Source organism: Cynocephalus volans, chromosome 10 (assembly GCF_027409185.1).
Source record: "Cynocephalus volans isolate mCynVol1 chromosome 10, mCynVol1.pri, whole genome shotgun sequence".
In the NCBI taxonomy this organism is placed as follows: Eukaryota; Metazoa; Chordata; class Mammalia; order Dermoptera; family Cynocephalidae; genus Cynocephalus; species Cynocephalus volans.
The window spans coordinates 19,006,529-19,027,171 of NC_084469.1; the positions used below are offsets into that span (position 1 = coordinate 19,006,529).

A 20,643-nucleotide genomic window follows, 5' to 3' on the forward strand; every position below is an offset into this window, starting at 1 on the left:
ATTATTCCATTTCTTTTTTTTCCAAAAAGTTTGAAAACCACAGGATTACATTATAAATTCCCTTTTCTGAAATTTTAAATATTCATGTGTAAAAGTTAAGTAGTATGAAGAAGAGGCTGCAGTAGAGAATTTCTTTCTCTCTTGTAATAGTAATATTTACTTCATGAAAGAACTTTATGGGACCTTATTAATGATACCATAGTATACCTTTGAGTATTTGTTTAATAAACAGTTTTTCTCTCTTTTTTCCTTTTCCTTCTCAATCTTTCTAAGTAAGTATAAGTGGTGTAACTTCTGATAATTGTTGTGACTTCCTTTTTTTGGCTCTTAATTTTTATGTATTGACTTTTAAAATAGATAGGCATTTTCAGCTGTTAGAATTTATACTAGATAGATACAGACGGATGTAACCAAACATTGAAGGATTGTAATGTGTTTTCTGCTAGGATCATAACTTTCAGTTATAATTATACCAAGAGAAAAAGAAACTCTTCCTGAGACATTGGGAACTACTGAGAAAATATTTTTTTAAAAAGATTCAGCCAGTTTACAGGAAAAAGTCATTTCTCCTTTCGTGAACAAGTCAGTATTAGCATTAGGAAGTTTATTGGCTGTGATTTATGGTGTCTTTTCCTATTTTACAGGTTTATTTAATGCTTTTGATGAAAATCGTGACAATCACATAGATTTTAAGGAGATATCTTGTGGGTTATCAGCCTGTTGCAGGGGACCCCTGGCTGAAAGACAAAAATGTAAGTGTGTTAAACATTGCCACAAAAATTGCAAACTATGCAGAGGGAAAATCAACTGTCCCTCATGTAAAATCATCTGTGGATAAAAGCTTGAATTTTCATAACTTTGTTAGGTTGGTAAATATTGATCTCATGCTGCAGTTTTTTTGAAGTCGTTCTAAAATATCAATTATGTATTCTTTTTTACTATGGAGTAATTTGGGATCTTCGCTATTAACAGTGGGGTTAATCTTCCTGAAGAATTTGTAATTCATGATAAATGAACCAAATCAGCCATGTCATATTTGAAAATTTTAAGCATTTAGGAAAAATATTCTGGTAGTCTATATAGAGAATTTTGTGTCTTGCATAGTTTGAATTGTAACTCATTTTCTGTCACTTGTACACATTAATGTGTCATTGGCAAAATTTAATATCAAAACACAATTTTATTAAATACTAAAATGGCCTTTTTAACCTAGCTAAAATGTTGTTATAGCATAATTTATAAGCATAAGTATATTGCATTATTAAATCTTAACCATATTTGAGAAAATACAGCAGTTTACATTTAATTGGAACATAAATATATTTACTGGGTTCATTATCTCTGTGTCTTTCTAAAATAGAACTTCACAAAATGTTGCCTATTTTGGGTGTGGTGTTTGATATTTTTCTCTTATTTAGTAATATTGTACTATGATGCACTCAGTTGATTTAATACCATAATTATTCTATTATGGTGGGGTATATGAGATAGATAACTTAAAAAAAATTTTTTTTATTCTCTCTTTTTATTTTTTTGTTTTATTAGAGATAGGTAACTTTGTAATCTTAATATTATTATTTTTTTGATGGCAGGCTAGCATGGAGATCCAAACCCTTGACCTTGGTGTTACAAGGCCACACTCTAAACAACTGAGTTATCCAGACAGCTCCAATTTTTTAATCTTAAAAATTCAGATTTCTTTTTTTATTCCCTGTTGATATACCGTTATTCCAAACTGTCTTTACGATACATTATTGTTGCCATTAAAATTTAATGTTAAATAAGGAAGCTGAAATCTCTGCTTCTCAATTAGGGTTAATTATTGCCTTAAAATTTTTTATTTTTTAAATTTCTTTTTTGCTGATGAACTAATGGAAGTAAACTAGAACCATTCACTTGGAGTTAACTGGCAAAGTGCTGATTTTCTAATTCTTAGCATGTTGTGTGTGAACTTTATTGAAGAGTTGAAATTTTTAACAAGAAACTGAGTGTACCTTAGTAAAATTGGGTAGGTAAAGTGGAAGCAGGCTATCTTTAACACCAGCTTGTTGTTACTGATTTTCAATGTAGATGGTATATTTTAAGCATACAATGATCAGGTCTGAATATCAGAAATTAACTTAAGGGCTTGCATTACCTCCTCAAAACCTGTAAGGTATTATACTTTTTGATAAATAGTGACAGTCCTTTCTTCCCAGTTTGTAAGGAATTCAGCTCTATATTTGGCTGAAAGATAGGGTTCCCTCAACCTCGGTAATGATTCAGAGAGAGAAATTCATGAAGAATGTGGAGGAAATCCTACATGTTCTGAGGACTAAAATGACATAGCTAGTCTGCTTCAGGATATACTTGCTTGAGAAACTAAGTAATTATACAAGGGCAGATTCTAGTAAGACGTATTATACTTCAGAATATAAAAATAATTTCCATCCATAAGAGTTTCTTTTCATTAGTTTGCTTCAAGGTGTTTGATATTGACCGTGATGGAGTTCTCTCCAGGGTTGAACTGAGAGACATGGTGGTTGCACTTTTAGAGGTCTGGAAGGACAACCGCACTGATGATATTCCTGTAAGTTCTGGTTGTGTACATCTTATTGCATGTAAGATTCCAATAGGAAAATGGAGTGAATGACAAAGGAGAAAATAATTTTTTATTGCTTTTAGTTGCTATATTATGCTATTGAAAATATTCATAGCTGATGATGCAAAATTAGGAAGAGAGTTTGGCTTAGAAAAGGTTAATAAACTGAACTTACTGTATAAAGTAAGAACAAAACAACAGGAAAATTATCTTAATTTTAAAGCAAATATGAGAACCTACTTATGGAAATTAAAAAAATACTTGATCAACATACTGTATACTTTAGCCACTGAATGATAAAATAAAGATTATATTTACTTACTCTTTTCTAATTACTCATTTGTGTTGCTGTTTTTAAAGGAATTACATATGGCTCTCTCTGACATCGTAGAAGGCATATTGAATGCACATGACACCACAAAGGTGAGTCTAGCTAGGACTAATTTATCATTTTCTAAAAATATAATGTTGGCTGGCCAGTTGGCTCAGTTGGTTAGAGCATGGTATGATAACACTAAGGTCCAGGGTTCAAGCCCTGTCCTGGCCAGCTGCCACACACGTGCGCGCGCACACACATACACACACACACAAAATAATACCATGTACTCTGAATTGGGATGTATAATTTGTATATATGCCTGAATCTCTTCTGCATCATCCCCACCAAGTACTTATCTGGACTGTGGTTAAAAATACCTCCAAGTTTTCTCTAAAGATAGCCTATTCCATCTTTAAACAACTCTGAAGTGTAATATATATATATGAAAACATTTATTATAAGCCCATGCTAGGCATTTTATAGAATTAAGTAGGCACAGCCCTTCGCATCTATAATTTGTGATCTTTATTTCTTCTATTTTTATAAGGTATGATATGGCTAACCTCATATTGAGCAAAAGTAGCTAAACAGAAATGAATACATCTGTATAATTCTATTTATATAAAGTTTAAGAAAAGAAGTAAAACTAACAATGGTGGAAGTTGGAATAGTGATTTCAGCAGTGGGTGGATTAACTAGGAAGGACCATAAGGATATATGAGATGACGGAAATATTTTTTATCTTAAGGTGCATATATTCTTTCAAAAAAGTTTTTAAAATAGTTCTGATAAGGGCCTCTCCTGAGTCCTTTAATAGCAGCCAGAATAAGCATGTAATAGCAGGAATAAGCGTGTACTTAACAGGGAATAAATCCTTGAATTGTTTAGTTTGGTAACATTTATAAATAATGATATCATAGTAGCTTACATTCTTATGATGTCATTGTGTCCCTGTGGAATTGAAAATAATTTACATATGTGATGCACGTTTGGTTTTTTTTTTTAATTTGTAAGAAAACAAAATTTATTGCTTACAGTTTCAGTTTCGGAGGCTGGGAAGTCCATCTGGTGAGGGTCTTCCTTGGTGGTAGCTTCAGTGACACAGGGTTATTACATTGCAAGATGGTGGAAGCAGAGAGAGAGAGTCTGAAGTGCTCTCCTTTTAAAGCCCTCAGAACCACCCTGTGACCACCATTGTTAATCCATTCACTACAGCATGGTCCTTACAATCTAATCACCTCTTCAAGGCCCTACCTTTCAACTACCTCAATAGGATTTCCCACCCTCTTAACAGTTACAGAGGGGATCAAACACCAGTGACTGTGGAGGGCCATTCAATTCACTGTATTCCACCCTGTCCCCACAAAACTCATGTCCTTTTACTACAAACACATTCATTTCATCCCCAAATTCTTAACTTGTTTTGACTCAAAAGTACAAAGTTCAAAATCCCATTTGTGAAATCAAAACAAGTTATGTACTTCCAGGATACAAGTAAGACAAACATAGGGTACATATTCCCATACAAAAAAGGAGAAATAGACAAAAAGAAAGGGATGACAGGTCCTAAGCGAGTCTGAAACCCAGCAGGGCAGGCATTAAATCTCAAAGCTGGCAAATCATGTACCTTGACCGCATGTTTAATATCCTCTACACGCTGGTGTGGGGGTTGGGTCCCCAAGTACTTTGGCAACTCTGCTTCCATGGCTTTCCTAGTCTGAGACCATGCTTCAGCTTTCCCAGGCTGGCATTGCATGCTGGTAGCTCCACAATACTGGGGTCTCCATGGCAGTTCTGCTCTCATGGCTCCACTAGGCATGGTGCTGAGTGGGTTTTTCTGCTGCAACTCCAACTCCACGTTTCCACTCAGCATTGCTCTAGCGAAGGCTGTCTGCAGTGAATCTGCCCCTGGGACAGATCTCTTCTTGGGCCCCCAGGCTTTCCATACATTCTTTGAACGGCTGGAGGCTCCCAAGCCTTCACGGCTCTGGCATTCTGTAAGCCTCCAGTTCTAACACAATGTGGACGCTGCCAAGGCTTCCTGCTTATATTTTCCAAAGCTGCAGGTCCAGCCATACATAGGGCCAATTTAGCCACAGCTGGAGCAGTGCTGGTGTGTGTTCCTTATGCTCTATTATATAGTGTTATTCATGATTAAACGGATCTTAACAAAATTCCTAGCTGTGGGACCTTGAAATTCATGTGCTAAATTTATGCTAAGATCATTCAATTAGCATTTTAGTAATACTTGAAAGTTTTGTTTTCTAGACTAAATACGGGCCTAGGGTAAATTAGAAGTAACCAATCTAGGGCTGGCCCGTGGCTCACTTGGGAGAGTGTGGTGCTGATAACACCAAGGCCAAGGGTTCGGATCCCTATATAGGGATGGCCGGTTAGCTCACTTGGGAGAGCGTGGTGCTGACAACACCAAGTCAAGGGTTAAGATCCCCTTACTGATCATCTTTTAAAAAAAAAAAGAAGTAACCAATCTGATGGTTACATTTTTCATTCCTATTTTATTTTTTTGAGTACTTTTTTCATAGTTATTTGTTTAAGAAGATTTAAAAAATCATTGCACTTTGTTCAAAAAATAATAAATTTATATAAAAAAAATTGAACTATGGGAATCAAGCAAGTTTCTGCTGGGATTTGACACCCGAATAATTATTTATATTGTGGTTAACAGAAGTAGTATGAAAGGTGATTTTTAAAAGAGGGAGTAGCAGGTGGTAGGATAGAAGACATTATTGTGTAAAACCGCCTGGAACTCCAGATAGTCTGATGAGGCTGGAACAACAGATGTAAGTGTTGGAGGTCCTAGACCCAGATGGGGCCACATGATGAAGGGCCTTGGGTACAAAACTCAAGAGTTGAATTTTATACCAAACTATGGGGAGACTTTGAAAGATTTAAGTAGAGCAGAGCAATGTGACCAGCTGACACCATTTTGAAACTCAAGGCCACATTTAAATGGAAGACATTTATAAATAAGTCATATAGTCCACAATAAGTTTGCTTGAGGAAAAGTTTATATGATTATACGTTGCTTACACTATCCCTACTGACAATCAGTAAAACATCCATTAAATTGAAAGAAAATAAGGGAATAAACAACTCAGAGGAAAAAAAAAAAAAAATTTGAGAGAAAATAAAATCCATTTACAACTCGTTTGTAAGCATAATGCTATGTATGTTTTTACAGTGAACATTAATTATTGTTTAAATGTCAGTATAGGGCTGGCTGGTTAGCTCAGTTGGTTAGAACACAGCCTTATAACACCAAGGTCAAGGATTAGGTTCCCCACACCAGCCAACCACCAAAAAAAAAAAAAAAAAAAAAAAAAGTCAAATGCAAATGGGCCTTTGACTGTCTTGTATACAAGAGGAATCTGTACAGTAATATGTAGTATTCCCTTTCATGATGTTTTGTTCCTTTTGGACAATATTAACATATCTTTGATGTCTTTGTACCTTCAACGTGAAAATTGTTCCTTGAATATTTGTGATTACTAGTTTAACTACATAGAACAATGAAATTATCATCCTAAAAATCATATCTTTAACCATGTTAAGCCTTTTATATTTAGGTCTTTGTTGATATAGAAAGTTCTCATACTATGTAATTTATTACACAGTATATCAAATTACACTGGTACTTTTTAAACGGCATTTATTTTATTTTTATTATTAAAATCTTGGATTTTCAAGTAACAAAGCAAAATTAATAAATATTATGTTTTCATATTTCACTGTGGTTTCCCTGTCCATCTGTCTGTTCTAAATGCTAAATGATATAAAATTAAAATGAGTTTATACTTGCTATTAATTTTGTCATTAGTGCAGAATCATTTGAAATTAATTATTACTTCAAAGATAAAAGATAGCATTTTAAAATAGAGGTTTTTGTCAAAATAGCTTCTTCCTCTGTTGGCATTCTTCATGTTTCTGTCCTGGAATTTTAGTTTTTGATTGTTCAGTGTAAAACTTCAGGATGAGTTCAAATTTATCAGAATACATGTATGTATACCTTTGGAGTCCATTAAGATATTGCACATGTTCCTCTTTTGCCGCCTTTCACTGAGGTATATGATATGGCAGAACCTACAGATCCTCTGTTTTTTTTTTTTGTTGTTGTTAAGAATTAAAATTCTAGTTATTCTGAATGGGTAGTGGAGGGGAGTATATACTGTTCTGACATTAAGCTTAGTTTAAGTTTTTATATATTGTGTGTTTTATATTTTAAAAATTGAATAATACTATATAAACCATTCTGCAACCAATTCTTTTTTTTTATTTAACAATATAGCATCAACATTTTTCTAAATTTCACAAATGCTAAGTACAAAACTATTTATACAGAGAAATTTATCTTAGTTTTTTCAGCATCTGCATAGTAGTTTATGAGTATTCCTGTATCTTTTAAAACCATATTATTCTACTAATGATGGATGGTTATGGAAGTAATTGACAGTTCTGATATCATTGTCGGATGAACAACAGACCTCTGAGTCAAAGATCCTTTTGCATATTATGTATTACAGATCCAGATGAACTTCTTGTACTGTATTGGGGAGGGCATGAGGAACCTCCATTCAGAACACTTTCTCTTTGTTTTGGGTGAACAGGAAAATTTTAAAAAGTGATCATGACAAAAGAAATTCTGTGATTCACTGTTAGTTAAAATCTAGTGGTTTACCTGCCACCTCTCCCTGCTTTCTACATTTTGAACAAGGACTTGTTTGATAAAATAAAAATGAGGAGCATTTGTCTTCTTTTCCTTTCAGCTTGTTTCTCTACCCAGATTTGGAAGATTTTCTTCACTATTAAATCCCTCACATGGCTGTTGTTTAGGTTTAAAACAGTTGAAATATACACTGAAGCAATTCTGTAATCAACTGTTTTTATTCTTTTTTTTTTTTTTTTTGGTGGTGGCTGGCTGATAAAGGGATCGGAATCCATGACCTTGGTGTTATCAGCACCACACTCTAACCAACTGAGCTATTGAGCCAGCCCTTTTTTATTCTCTTAAAAACAATATGTTGAGTGTATTTTCATTGTTAACAGTGCAGCCTACCACTGGTATATTTGAGGCATAAAAGAAAGTGAGAGCAAATAATGTTACTAGAACATCTTTGATGATTTAGTTGTCTAAATTTTTTTAAAGAAAATGGGCAGTATTTCTTACTGTATTTGTGAAATTCAGTAAATATTTGTATTCGTAGGCCTACCTAGTTAAACTACATATGTTTCTATTACCACACACCATAAAATATTGCTATTAAATGCATCTAGACAGACATATGCAGGTACTTCAAAAAGTTCATGGAAATATAGAATTAAAAGATAATACAAGTCTTTCCACAAACTTTTTGAAGTACCCTGGTACAGGAATGAACTTATGATAGTTTACCCTATTATAAACTGTAGGGATGTTAGGAAAGTGAAGAGGAAGAAATTGCTTTTCTGTTTTTAGACAACATTTAGACTGATATTAACCTATCTAAATAGAAGTTGAGGGCTGGCCCGTGGCTGACCTCGGAGAGTGGTACTGATAACCCCAAGGCCATGGATTCAGATCCCTATATAGGGATGGCCGGTTAGCTCACTTGGGAGAGCGTGCTGCTGACAACACCAAGTCAAGGGTAGATCCCCTTACTGGTCATCTTTTAAAAATAAATAAATAAATAAACAAATAAGTAAATATATAGAAGTTGTATCATGAAAGCCAGTAATATAATCAGAGTAATTTAAAAGCTTATGTATCATATAATTATATAATGAAAAGACTGTATCAATATTATTAAATAATAGGGGCCGACCCCGTGGCGCACTCAGGAGAGTGCGGCACTGGGAGCGCATTAGCGCTCCCGCCGCGGGTTCGGATCCTGTATAGGGATGGCTGGTGCGCTCACTGGCTGAGCGCAGTGCGGCCGGTCGCAAAAAAGGCAAAAAAAAAAGATTAAATAATAAAAGCTAAAAACATTATTATTCATCTAGGGTTGTTAGATAATTGTTGAACACATGAAGTCACAAACATTTAGCTATATATTTGTCTGACAGGAAAAAAATATATTGACTTCTGTATGTATATGTGATTTTTGGTACACATTGACATGGCGATAATGTTGCTTTGCTCAATTTATAAAAGAAATGTTAAATTGTATTTTGGAGAAATGTAATGTAGATGTTCATTCTTCATATAAAGTTCCTTTAAATCTCTAAGAAGTCTGTTATTGTTGCCAGATGTTTCTAAGATCTTAGAAAATTATTAGGATGAAAGAGCATAATCTGGAGAGTCTACTTTTTGGTTTCATAATTAGTAAGTATTCCATTTCACCTACCCACGGACTTGTGTGGTTTTCCATACAAACCCCTGAAGCAGAAATATTTTAAGTTATTTCCCAGATCTTATAGGGGAAAGATGATTATTGAAGATAAGTTACCTTGTTACCATTGACTGCTTGAACAGAATTACAAATGGTATTTGTATAAGTTTTGTCACTTTTAAATTTATGCTAACTGGCCTGCTTTTCAGATGAACACATAGCATCTACTATAAATTATTGGTTTGCTTTCAGAAACATGACCTATGTAAGTTTAATAAACCTGATTTTATTCAAATGCTGTGAAAATGAGGACATCTTTTTTTTTTTATATCTATGTATGATATTAAGTTTATTTTTTTAAACTAACTCCTGCCTTTATTATTATTATTATCATTATTATTTTTACATTCTAAGATGTTGCTGCAGAGCATTTAGGGGGGAGGTGGAGAGGGGATGGGGGAGAAGGATAGGGTGAGAGGAAGGGGGTGGGGCATGGTCGAGGCCTGTGGCACCCCCTTCATTCTGGCAGGGGAGCCCAGGGGGCTTCCGGTGGTGGCTTTGTCATGGCTGGGCTAAATGCTGATTTTGTGGGGGCATGGCTGAGGCCCTCAGCCCCCCAACCCCCCACCCTGGGATTCCAGGGTGCTTCTGGCTGCCTCTTGGTAGTTGTTGCTGGGCTAGATGCGGACATTAGGTGGGGAATGAGGACATCTTAACATGAGATCTTTTTGAATGTCTCTCTTTCAGATGGGCCAACTTACTCTGGAAGACTATCAGATCTGGAGTGTGAAAAATGTTCTTGCCAATGAATTTTTGAATCTCCTCTTCCAGGTATGGTTAAGATAAATGACAGTTACAGAGGGTAGTACCACCAGTAGTTCTACATCTTTTCCATCATATAAAGATAGAGTTATTGCATCTGGGCTGCAAAATCATGTATTATAAAAGTGCTGAAGCTTCTCAAAATAGTGACGTGGGAAATAGGAAAGCAGAATGTAGATGATTGTGTTTATTCATCTTATTATAACTCATGGTAGAATAGCATGTAGATATATAGAGAATAAATTACAAAAGCCATGGTAATTTGCTATATTTCTTCATTGTTGTCTTTTTTAACAAGACCTCACTAAAAAGAAAGGCAGTGTGAACAAAAAGATGGATCATAAGTAGGTAACTGTATTAGTCTGTTTTTGTTGCCTATAACAAGTACACCAAACTGGGTATTTTATAAAGAAAAACAAAATTTATTGCTTATAGTTTCTGAGGCTGGGAAGTCCAAAGTCCTTCTGGTGGTGGCCTCAATGACCCAGGGGTCTCACATTGCAAGATGGTGGAAGCAGAGAGAGTAAGAGAGAAAGACAGACTCTCCTGTTCTAAAGCCCTCAGAACCATGCCCCTGACCACCATCTTTAGTCCATTCACTATGGCATGGTCCTACAATCCAATCACCTCTTCAAGGCCCCACCTATCAATTACCATAATAAGATTTCCCACCCTCTTAACAGTCCCAGTGGGGGCTAAGTTTCCAATACATAAAACTTGGGGACACAATTCAAGCTTCAGGGAGTTTTGGGGTGACACAATTCAATCCAGTACAGTAACTATAAATTTTTCAAAGTATACAGTCTCTCTAGTCATGAGATCATCTTAGCTACAAGGCTATTTGTTAAGTTTTATTCTTTAGAAGGTCTGAGAAAGATTGACAAGAGAAGGACGGAAGGAAACTTACCAAGAATGAACATTAAGTCATAAATCTGGTGAGATTTTAACTGTTTCCCTAGTTAAACTAGTTCTCTTGCTCTGATTTTTAAATGTATTTTATATTTTCCCATTTTCATAGTTCTTTATAAATATTTAAGTTGATTTAAGTTGATTTTATTTTAGTTTCTTCTTATTTTGTTTTTCTTTCCTTGTAAAATTACCCCTGTGAAGGTCAGAATGGTTTGGTTTGTTTATATCTATTATGCTCTTCCATTTTAGATAAAGAATAACTTGTCTGTGACACAGCTGTATTGGAATAAATGGAAATTGATCATTTCCTGACAGCTAATGACTAATTGTCATCTATTTAAAATACAACTTGATAAGCCTGTAATATCCCCTTGAATAAGTCACTTTCCTATCAGCTATAATTTTCAGCAGGAATTTAAGTTGATGGATTTATAAAATACATATGAAAATAATATAGATCACCACTGTAAACAGAATTGACTTGCTTAATAACGTGAACACTGGTCAACTGTTTTTATCTCATTTAAAATAATATCCTCAGTATTAGGTCTGTAGGCTCTTTTACTGTTGTGACTTAAAACTGCTTTATCGTATATTCAATATATAAACATTTTCATCACATAAATTTGTGTCTGAATCATCTTTTAGCCCTCACATAGTATAGCATTTTAAATTTTGGTATTGCCTTTCTTATTTCCTCATTATTATCAGAGACTTATAGTGGCACATTTTTCTATGACTCTAACTTATAAACAAGCATATACTTGAGATTTGCTTATGTGTGTATATATTTCCAACATTTTATTATGAAACTGTGAAAGATTTTTTTCTTTAAACATCCATAACCTACCTATCCACCATCTAAATTTTATCATTATATTTTACTTTACTTGCTTTATCCCACATTCAGATATGCTTTTAAAATTATATATTCAATTAATATATGAGTAAGCAGACAGTTATGCTAAGTTGTTTTATTTTCTATCTGTTTTAAAATTGGTAAAGTTAGCTTATAAATTTAGCGATACAATATTGAATTATGCTTTTATTTTGTGTGCCAAGATCTCACCCTTGGTTGAGGTTTTTGGGTATTTAATATATAGCATATGGAAGTGTCAATAGAATTATTCTGAAAACTGTTCCTGAGGTAATAACTTATTTTCATTCCTTTTTGTACAGGAAGCATGCCAAACATAATCAGAGTCTTCTGTCTTGTACATTTGTCAAAAAATATCAAGTGTTAAAGAGTATAGTAGGCAGATTAATGACCACTCAAATATCCATGCCCTAATCTCTAGAACCTGTGAACATGTTATCCTCCATGTCAGAAGGGACTTTGAAGATGTATCAGGTTTAGGATTCAGAGGTAGGGAGATTAGCCTGGATTGTTCAGATGGGCCCCATGTAATCACATACATCTTAAAAGTGGTGAACGTTTCCCAGCTGTAGTGAGAGAAAGAGAGAGGTAACATTAGAAGAACAGACAGAGAGATGCAACATTGCTGACTTTGAAGGAAGGGGCCATCAGCAAAAGAATGTTGGTGGCTACTAGAAGCTGGAAAAGGCAAAGAAATATTTTTATTAGAGCCTCTAAGAAAGGAATGCAGCCCTACTTATATCTTGATTTTAGCTTAGTGAGGCTTGTGCCTGACTTTTGACATACAGGATCTAAGATAATAAATTTGTATTGTTTTAAGCCACTAAAGTTGTGGTAATTTGTTATAGCAGCAACAGAAAACCAATACAGAGGGGATCATCCATATTTATATAAGGCTCAATACTGTAAAAATTTCATTTCCCCTTAAATTGATTTGTAGATTTGATGCACTCACAATTATAGTCACAAAAGTTTTATTGTTGTCATTTTTTTTTTGGTCTTTTGTTTTTGTTTTTTTTTATGTGTGTAACTTGACAAGTTGATTCTAAATGCATCGAGAGTACAGAGGGCCAAAAATAGCCAGTTAGAGAGGACTTATGTTACCAGATATCAAAACTTATTATAAAATAGCAGTAATTAAGACAATTTGGTATTTGCATAAAATTAGATAAATAGATGAATAGAACAGTCTTGAGTCCTTAAATAGACCCACACACATGTGGTTACTTGATTTATAACAAAGACAACATTGCAGTGCAGAAGAGAAGGGATGGTTTTTTAAATAAATGGCGCTGGGTCAGTTGGTATCTACCTGGGGAGAAAAATGCATCATTATGCCTAACTCACACCTTCCATAAAAATTAATTCCAGGATAGGTTATAGATCTAAATGTGAAAGGCAAATAAATAAATAAATAAAGCTTCTAGAAAAAATGTAGGAGAATATCTCAATGATTTTGAGGTGGCAGAGAGTTCTTAAACAGGTCACATAAAGCACTGACCATAAAGAAAAAGATTAAGTTTGACTTCCGTAAAATTAAGAACTTTTTAAAATCAAGAGATACCATTAAGTGAGTGAAAAGATAAGCAAGAGTGGGAGAAGATATTTGTGATACCTATATCAACAACAACAACAACAAAAGACTTGTATCCAGGGCTTACAAAGAATAAAAATCAATAAGAAAAATACAGATTCCCAAAATGTACAAAAACTTGAACAGGTGCTGTACCAAAGAGAATATCTAAATACATAATAAATTTATAATAAATACATAATAAATTTATCCTAACCTCTGTAGTTATCATGGAAATACATATTAAAACCACACTTGGTGGTACAAGGCTGTGCTCTAACCAACTGAGCCAACTGGACAGCCACTAAAACCACACTTGGAATATAATTAGATGCTCACCAGCATAGTTAGTTTATAAGTGATATGAAGTATAATTGAGGATAACAAGCAAGTGGAACTCTCACACATTGCTGGTGGGAATATAAATTGGTATAAACAGTTTGGAAATTGACAGTGTTTATGAAAGTTGGATATATGCATACCCTGTGAACCAACAAGTCACATATACCACATGTGTATACCCTGCAGAAACTTCAACATCTGAACACCAAAAGACATACAAGTATGTTTTTATAAGCACTTTTTGTTATAGCTCAAAACAGAAAAGGACCCGAATACCTATCAACACTAATTAGATAAATTAGTTGTGGCACATGCATATAATGGTATGCGTTGCAGTACTTTGAGGGCTGGCCGGTTAGCTCAGTTGTTTAGAGTTTGGTGCTGATAACACCAAGGTTAAAGGTTTAGATTCCAATTCCGGCAAGCTGCCAAAGAAAAAAAGAAAATATACTTTGTGAGAGCATTATATTAAAATATGTAATATTAATGAAATATTCTTTTTCTTTCTTTCTTTCTTTCTTTCTTTTTTTTTTTTTGGTGGCTGGCCAGTCAGGGATTGAACCCTAGACTTTGGTGTTACCAGCACCATACTCAACTATGCTAACCTGCCAGCCTTAATGAAGTATTCTGAAAACTACTTCCTTTTATTTTCTCCTTCTCTTTCCCCTTTCCTTTTTCCTTCCCATTTCCCTTTCCCTCTCATTCCCCTTCACTTTCTCTTGCCATTTCTTCCCACTTAGACATTTGGAAGTTAGCCTCCATTGGAGTACTTTGCATTAAAAAAACAAAAATAAGAAAAACACAGTTAAAGTTAAAATTTGTTCAGGTGCATCATTGGTAATTCATCAGTTGAAAGCTATTGCTAACTCAGATTCCCAACTAGAAAGTGGATCTCATGCAGACAGTGTAAAATATTATGCAGTCCAGTCATTGGCTTCAGTCGATACAGTTTGATTTGCCATTTTTTCCCTAGGTCTGCCACATAGTTCTGGGGTTAAGACCAGCTACTCCGGAAGAGGAAGGGCAAATTATTAGGTAAGTTTGTAGTTTCAAAGTATTTTTCATTTTATAGTTGAAATTTCTAACACCTGAAATATAGTGGTTATTAAGTAACAGCATGTCCCATTTTAATATAATCATTTCAGTAAAACCCTATTTCTCAAAAATAGATACATATTAAATTTTTTTGGTGGGGGGTGGCTGGCTCGTATGGGAATCTGAACCCTTGACCTTGGTGTTATCAGCACTATTTTCTCCCAAGGGAGGGTAACTGGTCAGCGCCCTTAAAATATTTTTAAAGTACTTCCTAGCCAAGGGACTGGATTAATTTAGAAGTCATATTCTATTTAGCAGTAAAATTGTACTGAATACTAAATTTAATTTGTAGAAATCAAAAAGACACTTTATAAGATAAAAGGTAGCCATTTTTCTTTAATTCAAAAACAATTCAGGTTTATGTAGAAAAATTAAAAATGGGGCTAAGAAGAAGTGAAAAATAACCGCAATCTCTGTATTTACACATAATTGTTATTGACATTTTTATATTCACATAGTCACAAGTTATGCCCACAATGACATTTGTAAAATTTTTTTTTAAATGGGAATATTCTGAAATACTGTCTTATTTCCTCTTTCATTTTCATTCTAGGTCACTTGAAGTGATACTTTTATATGTAAAAGCCTTCTTCAGTATAACTTGAAATGATTGGCTAGTAGCCCTATTCGTCTTCTGTTATCTCTATTATTCTTTAGTATAAGTATATTGGAACAATTTAGTAATAAAGTCTATATGGCTTTGCATAAGGATTTACTTAGGATAAATTACTTAAGGTGAAATATCTGGGTTATATAAAAAGGTCTGTACATTTTATAGCTATATTTGAATTTTTAATAACCTTGAGTATCTTTCATTGATTTGTGCCATTTGCCATCATACTACATGTTTGTGTAGAAAGTTTCAGAAATAGGACAGAATCTCTACTAAACTTTGCTTTTAAAGTAAACTCTCAGCACCTTGTCATTTGACTTTTTTCTTAAAAGTATTATGTATACAAATTTTTTAGTAGTTTCTTCAGTCTTGGGACTTCTGGATACAGGGCAGTTTACTGAAATAAAGTTGTGTGGCATACCTGAGAACAAGATTACATATTCAACTTTTTAAGTAGGTTTTTTAAATGGTTATTTCTTAAGAAGATTAAGCAAAATCTATTTTTTTAATGTTACTTTCATGTAGTCTTTTTAATTTTCATCCTCAGAAAACTCTGTCCTGTTTATGATTTTCAGATGTTCTTGACAATGTTGTCTTGATTTTCTCTAGTTTTTAGCTATCATAAAATAGATAAAATATATTGACATGTGTAAATGAGCTATTTGTAAGGGAATACTTAAAGGCTTTTATGTAGCTACAGTGGCTTTTTTTTTTTTTTAACACTATTACAATCTAATGTCATGCTATAGTTATACATAATATAGTAATATGTTCTGAAGTCAGTATGACTTAGCATAGATAGACTCCCTTGTAGCCTGTTATTTATATTTCTCAGTTTATTTTGCAACTATTTATAGCTTCACTATTTTTTTAAAATAATACTGATATACTCTTATATTTTTAGAGAAATTTATTCTTTGCACAATCTCTCACCAGTCATTGGCTGACCAGTAAGTTAAGCTAACCCCAAGAAAGCCAGGCTTCAAAATAAAAAAAAAAAAAGAATTAAAAAGAAGAAAACTGATAAGAAGCTGAGTGTCCTCACACTGCAAGACACTATGCAGGGAGACAGACTCTACAGAATTAGTACCAGAAGTCACAAAATAAAAAACATGGGGGGATCAGAATTCAGAGTTGCTAAAATACATTACCAAATGTGTCCAATTTTCAACAAGAAGAAAATTATAAGACATGGAATAAAACAGTAATCGTGACCCTTATAAAGGGAAAAAAACAGTTAATAAAAACTGTATCAGAGGTGGCCTCATGTATTGGGTATTGCACACAAAGACATCAGTGCAGCTATTATAAAAATGTTTTCGAAGAGGTAAGGGAAGCTATGTTTAAAGAACTAAAGGAAAGTATGAACTCAATGAGTTATCAAATAGAAAATATCAACAAAGAGAAATTTAAAGGGAACCAAATAGAAATTCTAGATTTGAAAAGTGCTATGAGTGAAATAAAAATTCACTTATCAGGCTCAGCAGCAGATTTGAGCTGACAGAGAAGTATTCCACAAAACAGAATATAGATCAATAGAGATTAATCTGAAAGAGAGACAAAGAAGAACAAACAAAAATGCACTGAGCTTTACAGACATTGGGATGCCATCAAGTCTACCAAAATACACAGAATGGAAGTCTCAGATGGAGAAGAGAGAGAAAGCAGCAGAAAAGCATTTCACAAAATAATGGCTTTAAGTTCCAAAATTTCTTGAAAATATTAGTTTAGGAATCTCAAGTAGGTTAAATACGTGAGATTCACACCTACACCTAAAGACAAAGAGAAGATCTTGAAAGTTTCAAGAAAAAAATGACTCATCATGGAGAGGGGAACTGCAATATAATTAACAGCTGATTTCCCTTTAGAAGCAGTGGAGGCCAGTAGGCAGTGGTATGACTAAATGCCAAAAGGAAACAACTGTCAACCCAGAATTCTTTATCCAGCAGAACTATCATTCAGAAATGCAGGTGAACTAAAGACATGCCAGTATAAACACTGCGAGAATTTCTTGGTGGGAAACCTGTCTTAGAATAAATACTAAAGTAAGTTCTTCATGCTGAAAAGAAGTGACACCAGACAATAATTTGCATCCAAATTAAAAAAAAAAAAAATGAAGTAAAGAGTACCAGTAAAGATAATTACATAGGTAATAATAAAAGACAGTATAAATATATTTTTTTCAATTTCTTTTTGCTGATTTAAAAGACAATATCATAGGACAATAACTATAAAACTCTGTTATTATATAAGGATGTAATATGAATGACAATAGCACAAATGTGACAGTAGAAGGTGGACTTATATTTGACAAAGTTTCTATATTTTACTGGAATCAGTTAGTATTAATCTGAAGTAGAATATGTTAAGATCCCTAGAGTAACCTCTAATAGTCCCAAAGAATAGTTTTGTTAAAAAAGGAATTAAATGATATGTTAGAGAATATCTATTTAACACAAAAGAAAGAATAGAGGAACAAATAAAAAGACTTGAGATACATAGAAAACTAGTTACAAAATGGCAAAAATGGCAGACATAAATCCATATCAGTAATTACCTTAAATATAAATGGATTAAACTCTTAATCAAAAGCCAAAGATTATGAAAACTGGATTTTTAAGGAAAAAAATCCAACTGCTTGAGACACAAATAGGTTGAAAGTAAAAGGATGAAAAGGTATGTCATCATAAAAATAGTAACCACTAGGGCGCTTGAGTCACTTTACTAATAATTAAGGGGAAAATGGCTTTTAGGTGAAAAATGTTTCTAGAACCAGGGAGACATTTTACAGATGATAAAAGAGTCAATTCATCAGGAAGGTATAACATTTATAAATATATGTGCACCCACAAAAGCAGAATACATTCAGGTACCCACGGAATATTGTCTAGGACTGATCATGTACTAGACCAGAGGTCAGTTAGCAAACTCTGGCCAACTGGCCAACTCTGGCCCACTGTTTGATTTTGTAAAACCTGCAGGGTAGAAATAGATTTTACATTTTTAAGTAGTTGACAAAATCAAAAAGGGATTAATATTTTGTGACACATTACAATGATATGAAATTCAAATTTCAGTGTGCATAAAGTTTTATGTCTGGTTGGTTAGCTCAGGTGGTTAGAGCACAGTATACTGATAGCACTAAAATCAAAGGTTCAATCCCTACACTGGCCAGCTGCCAAAAAAAAAAAAAAAAAAGTTTTATTGGAGCACAACCATACTCATTCAAAAAAACCTTTGGGGAAGGGAAATTCCTCAGTCTAAGAAAAGGTATCTTGAAAAGCCTATACCTGACATCACACCTAATGGTAAAACTCTGAAGATTTTTCCCACAAGATCATGAAAAAGGCAAGGAAACTTGCTCTCACATCTGTCAACATTGCACTAGAGCTTCTAGCCAGTGAAGTCAGGCAAGAAAAAGAAATAAAAGGCATCCAGATTGTAAAGGAAGAATTAAATTGTCTGCAGTTGCAGACAACATAAATCCATATGTAGAAAACCCTAAAGAATCAACAGGAAAAACTATTAGAATTAATAAAATGAGGGCTGGCCAGTTAACTCAGTTGGTTAGAGCACAGCCTTATAATACTAAGGTCACAGGTTTGGATCCCTGTACTGGCAAGCCACTAAAAAAAAAAAAAAGAAAGAAAAGAAAAATAGAATAAAACAAGTTCAGCCATATAACAGGATGCAAAATAAATACATTAACAAATCAAATGAATTATCACGTACTTGTACTGAATAATTTGAAAGAAAATTTAAATTAAGACAGCAGTCTGATTCAGTGTTATCAAAATAAAGCCCTTAGAAACAAATTTAATAGAAGTGCACGACTTGTACACTGACGACTAAAAAGCATTGCTGAGAGAAATTAAAGATAATCTTAGTAAATGTTAACAAATTTTTTGTTCATGGATTTATTTGAAAACTTAATATTGTCAAGATGGCAATTCTTCCAAATTGATCTATAGATTCAACACAGTCCCCATCAAAACCCAGATTTTTTTGTGTGAAAATTGATAAGATACTCATAAATTTTATATGGAAATGCAAAGAACTCAGACTAGAATAAACAACTTCAAAAAAGAACAAAGAGGAGAAGACTGAAGCTTCCAGATTTTGAAACTTACTATAAAGTTACATTAAACAAAATATTAGTATAAGGAGAGACATAATAGATCAATCAAATTGCATTGATAGTTCTCAAGGAAGCCCTTATGTTTTTGGTCAATTGATTTTTCTGCAAAGATGACAAGAAAATCAAATAGAGAAAGGATTGCCTTTTTCAACAAATAATGCAGAGGTAATTGGTTGTCCACATGCAAACAGATCAACTTAGATCTCAACTTAGATCTCATACTTCACACCATGCTCAAAAGTGTACTCGAAATGGATCCCATAGACCTAAATATAAGAGCTAAAACTTTAATACTTCTAGGGAAAAAGGAGTGTAGAAAAAGTTTTTGTGATTTGGGGTTAAGAGAAGAATTTTTAGATACAACACCAAAAGCACAATCCATAAATGAAAAGAATGTGATAAATTGTGCTTAGCAAAAATTAAAAACCTTTGAGGTGCAAGAGGCACCATTAAGAAAATGAAAAGCCATGGCCTGGTGGAAAATATTTGCAAGTCATATATCTGATAAAGGACTTGATTCCAGAATATATTAAGGCTATTACAACATATTAAGAAATCAAAAAAATCTAATTTAAAATGTGCAAAAGAGTTGAATGGACATCTCACCAAATATATATGAATGACTAATAAATGCATGAAAAGATACTCAGCAGCATCTTCAGCGAGGGCAAATTAGAAGTATAGTGAGAGGAGTGACTCAATGGAAATGGTGTTTCTCTAACAGCCTGACTCTCCACAGAAACATTGAAAAATAAAACACAAACTGTCAAAATAAACTTTGTCAGAACTCTTGAGAGTAAAGGAAGCTGAGACCTGCACCACGTTTTTCTCTTCCCATTCCTTCCACTGCTCCTTGCAAACCAAAGCTTGATCCTGTTGCTCACTGGCCTATCATTGCTTTTGCTGTGGCTCTTAGTGATACTGATGTGCAGAAGCAGATTAAGCATATGATGGCGTTTGCTGAAGAAGCCAGTGAGAAAGCAGAAGAAACATATGCAGAAGATTTCAAGAATAGGCAGAAGAAGAGTTTAACTTTGAGAAAGATTGT

The 20,643-nt window shown here is 33.8% G+C and overlaps 1 protein-coding gene across 2 annotated transcripts in view; it reads left to right on the forward strand.

Moving 5' to 3' along the window:
• USP32 (ubiquitin specific peptidase 32) overlaps window positions 1–20,643 on the forward strand; it is a 181,976-nt gene that overhangs the window by 106,135 nt on the left and 55,198 nt on the right. For both annotated transcript variants that reach the window (XM_063109752.1, XM_063109753.1), the window contains exons 7-11: window positions 645–752; window positions 2,454–2,569; window positions 2,942–3,004; window positions 9,974–10,057; window positions 14,723–14,784. In XM_063109752.1, the coding sequence (XP_062965822.1) occupies window positions 645–752; window positions 2,454–2,569; window positions 2,942–3,004; window positions 9,974–10,057; window positions 14,723–14,784 (433 nt within the window). The remainder of the gene's footprint in view (window positions 1–644; window positions 753–2,453; window positions 2,570–2,941; window positions 3,005–9,973; window positions 10,058–14,722; window positions 14,785–20,643) is intronic.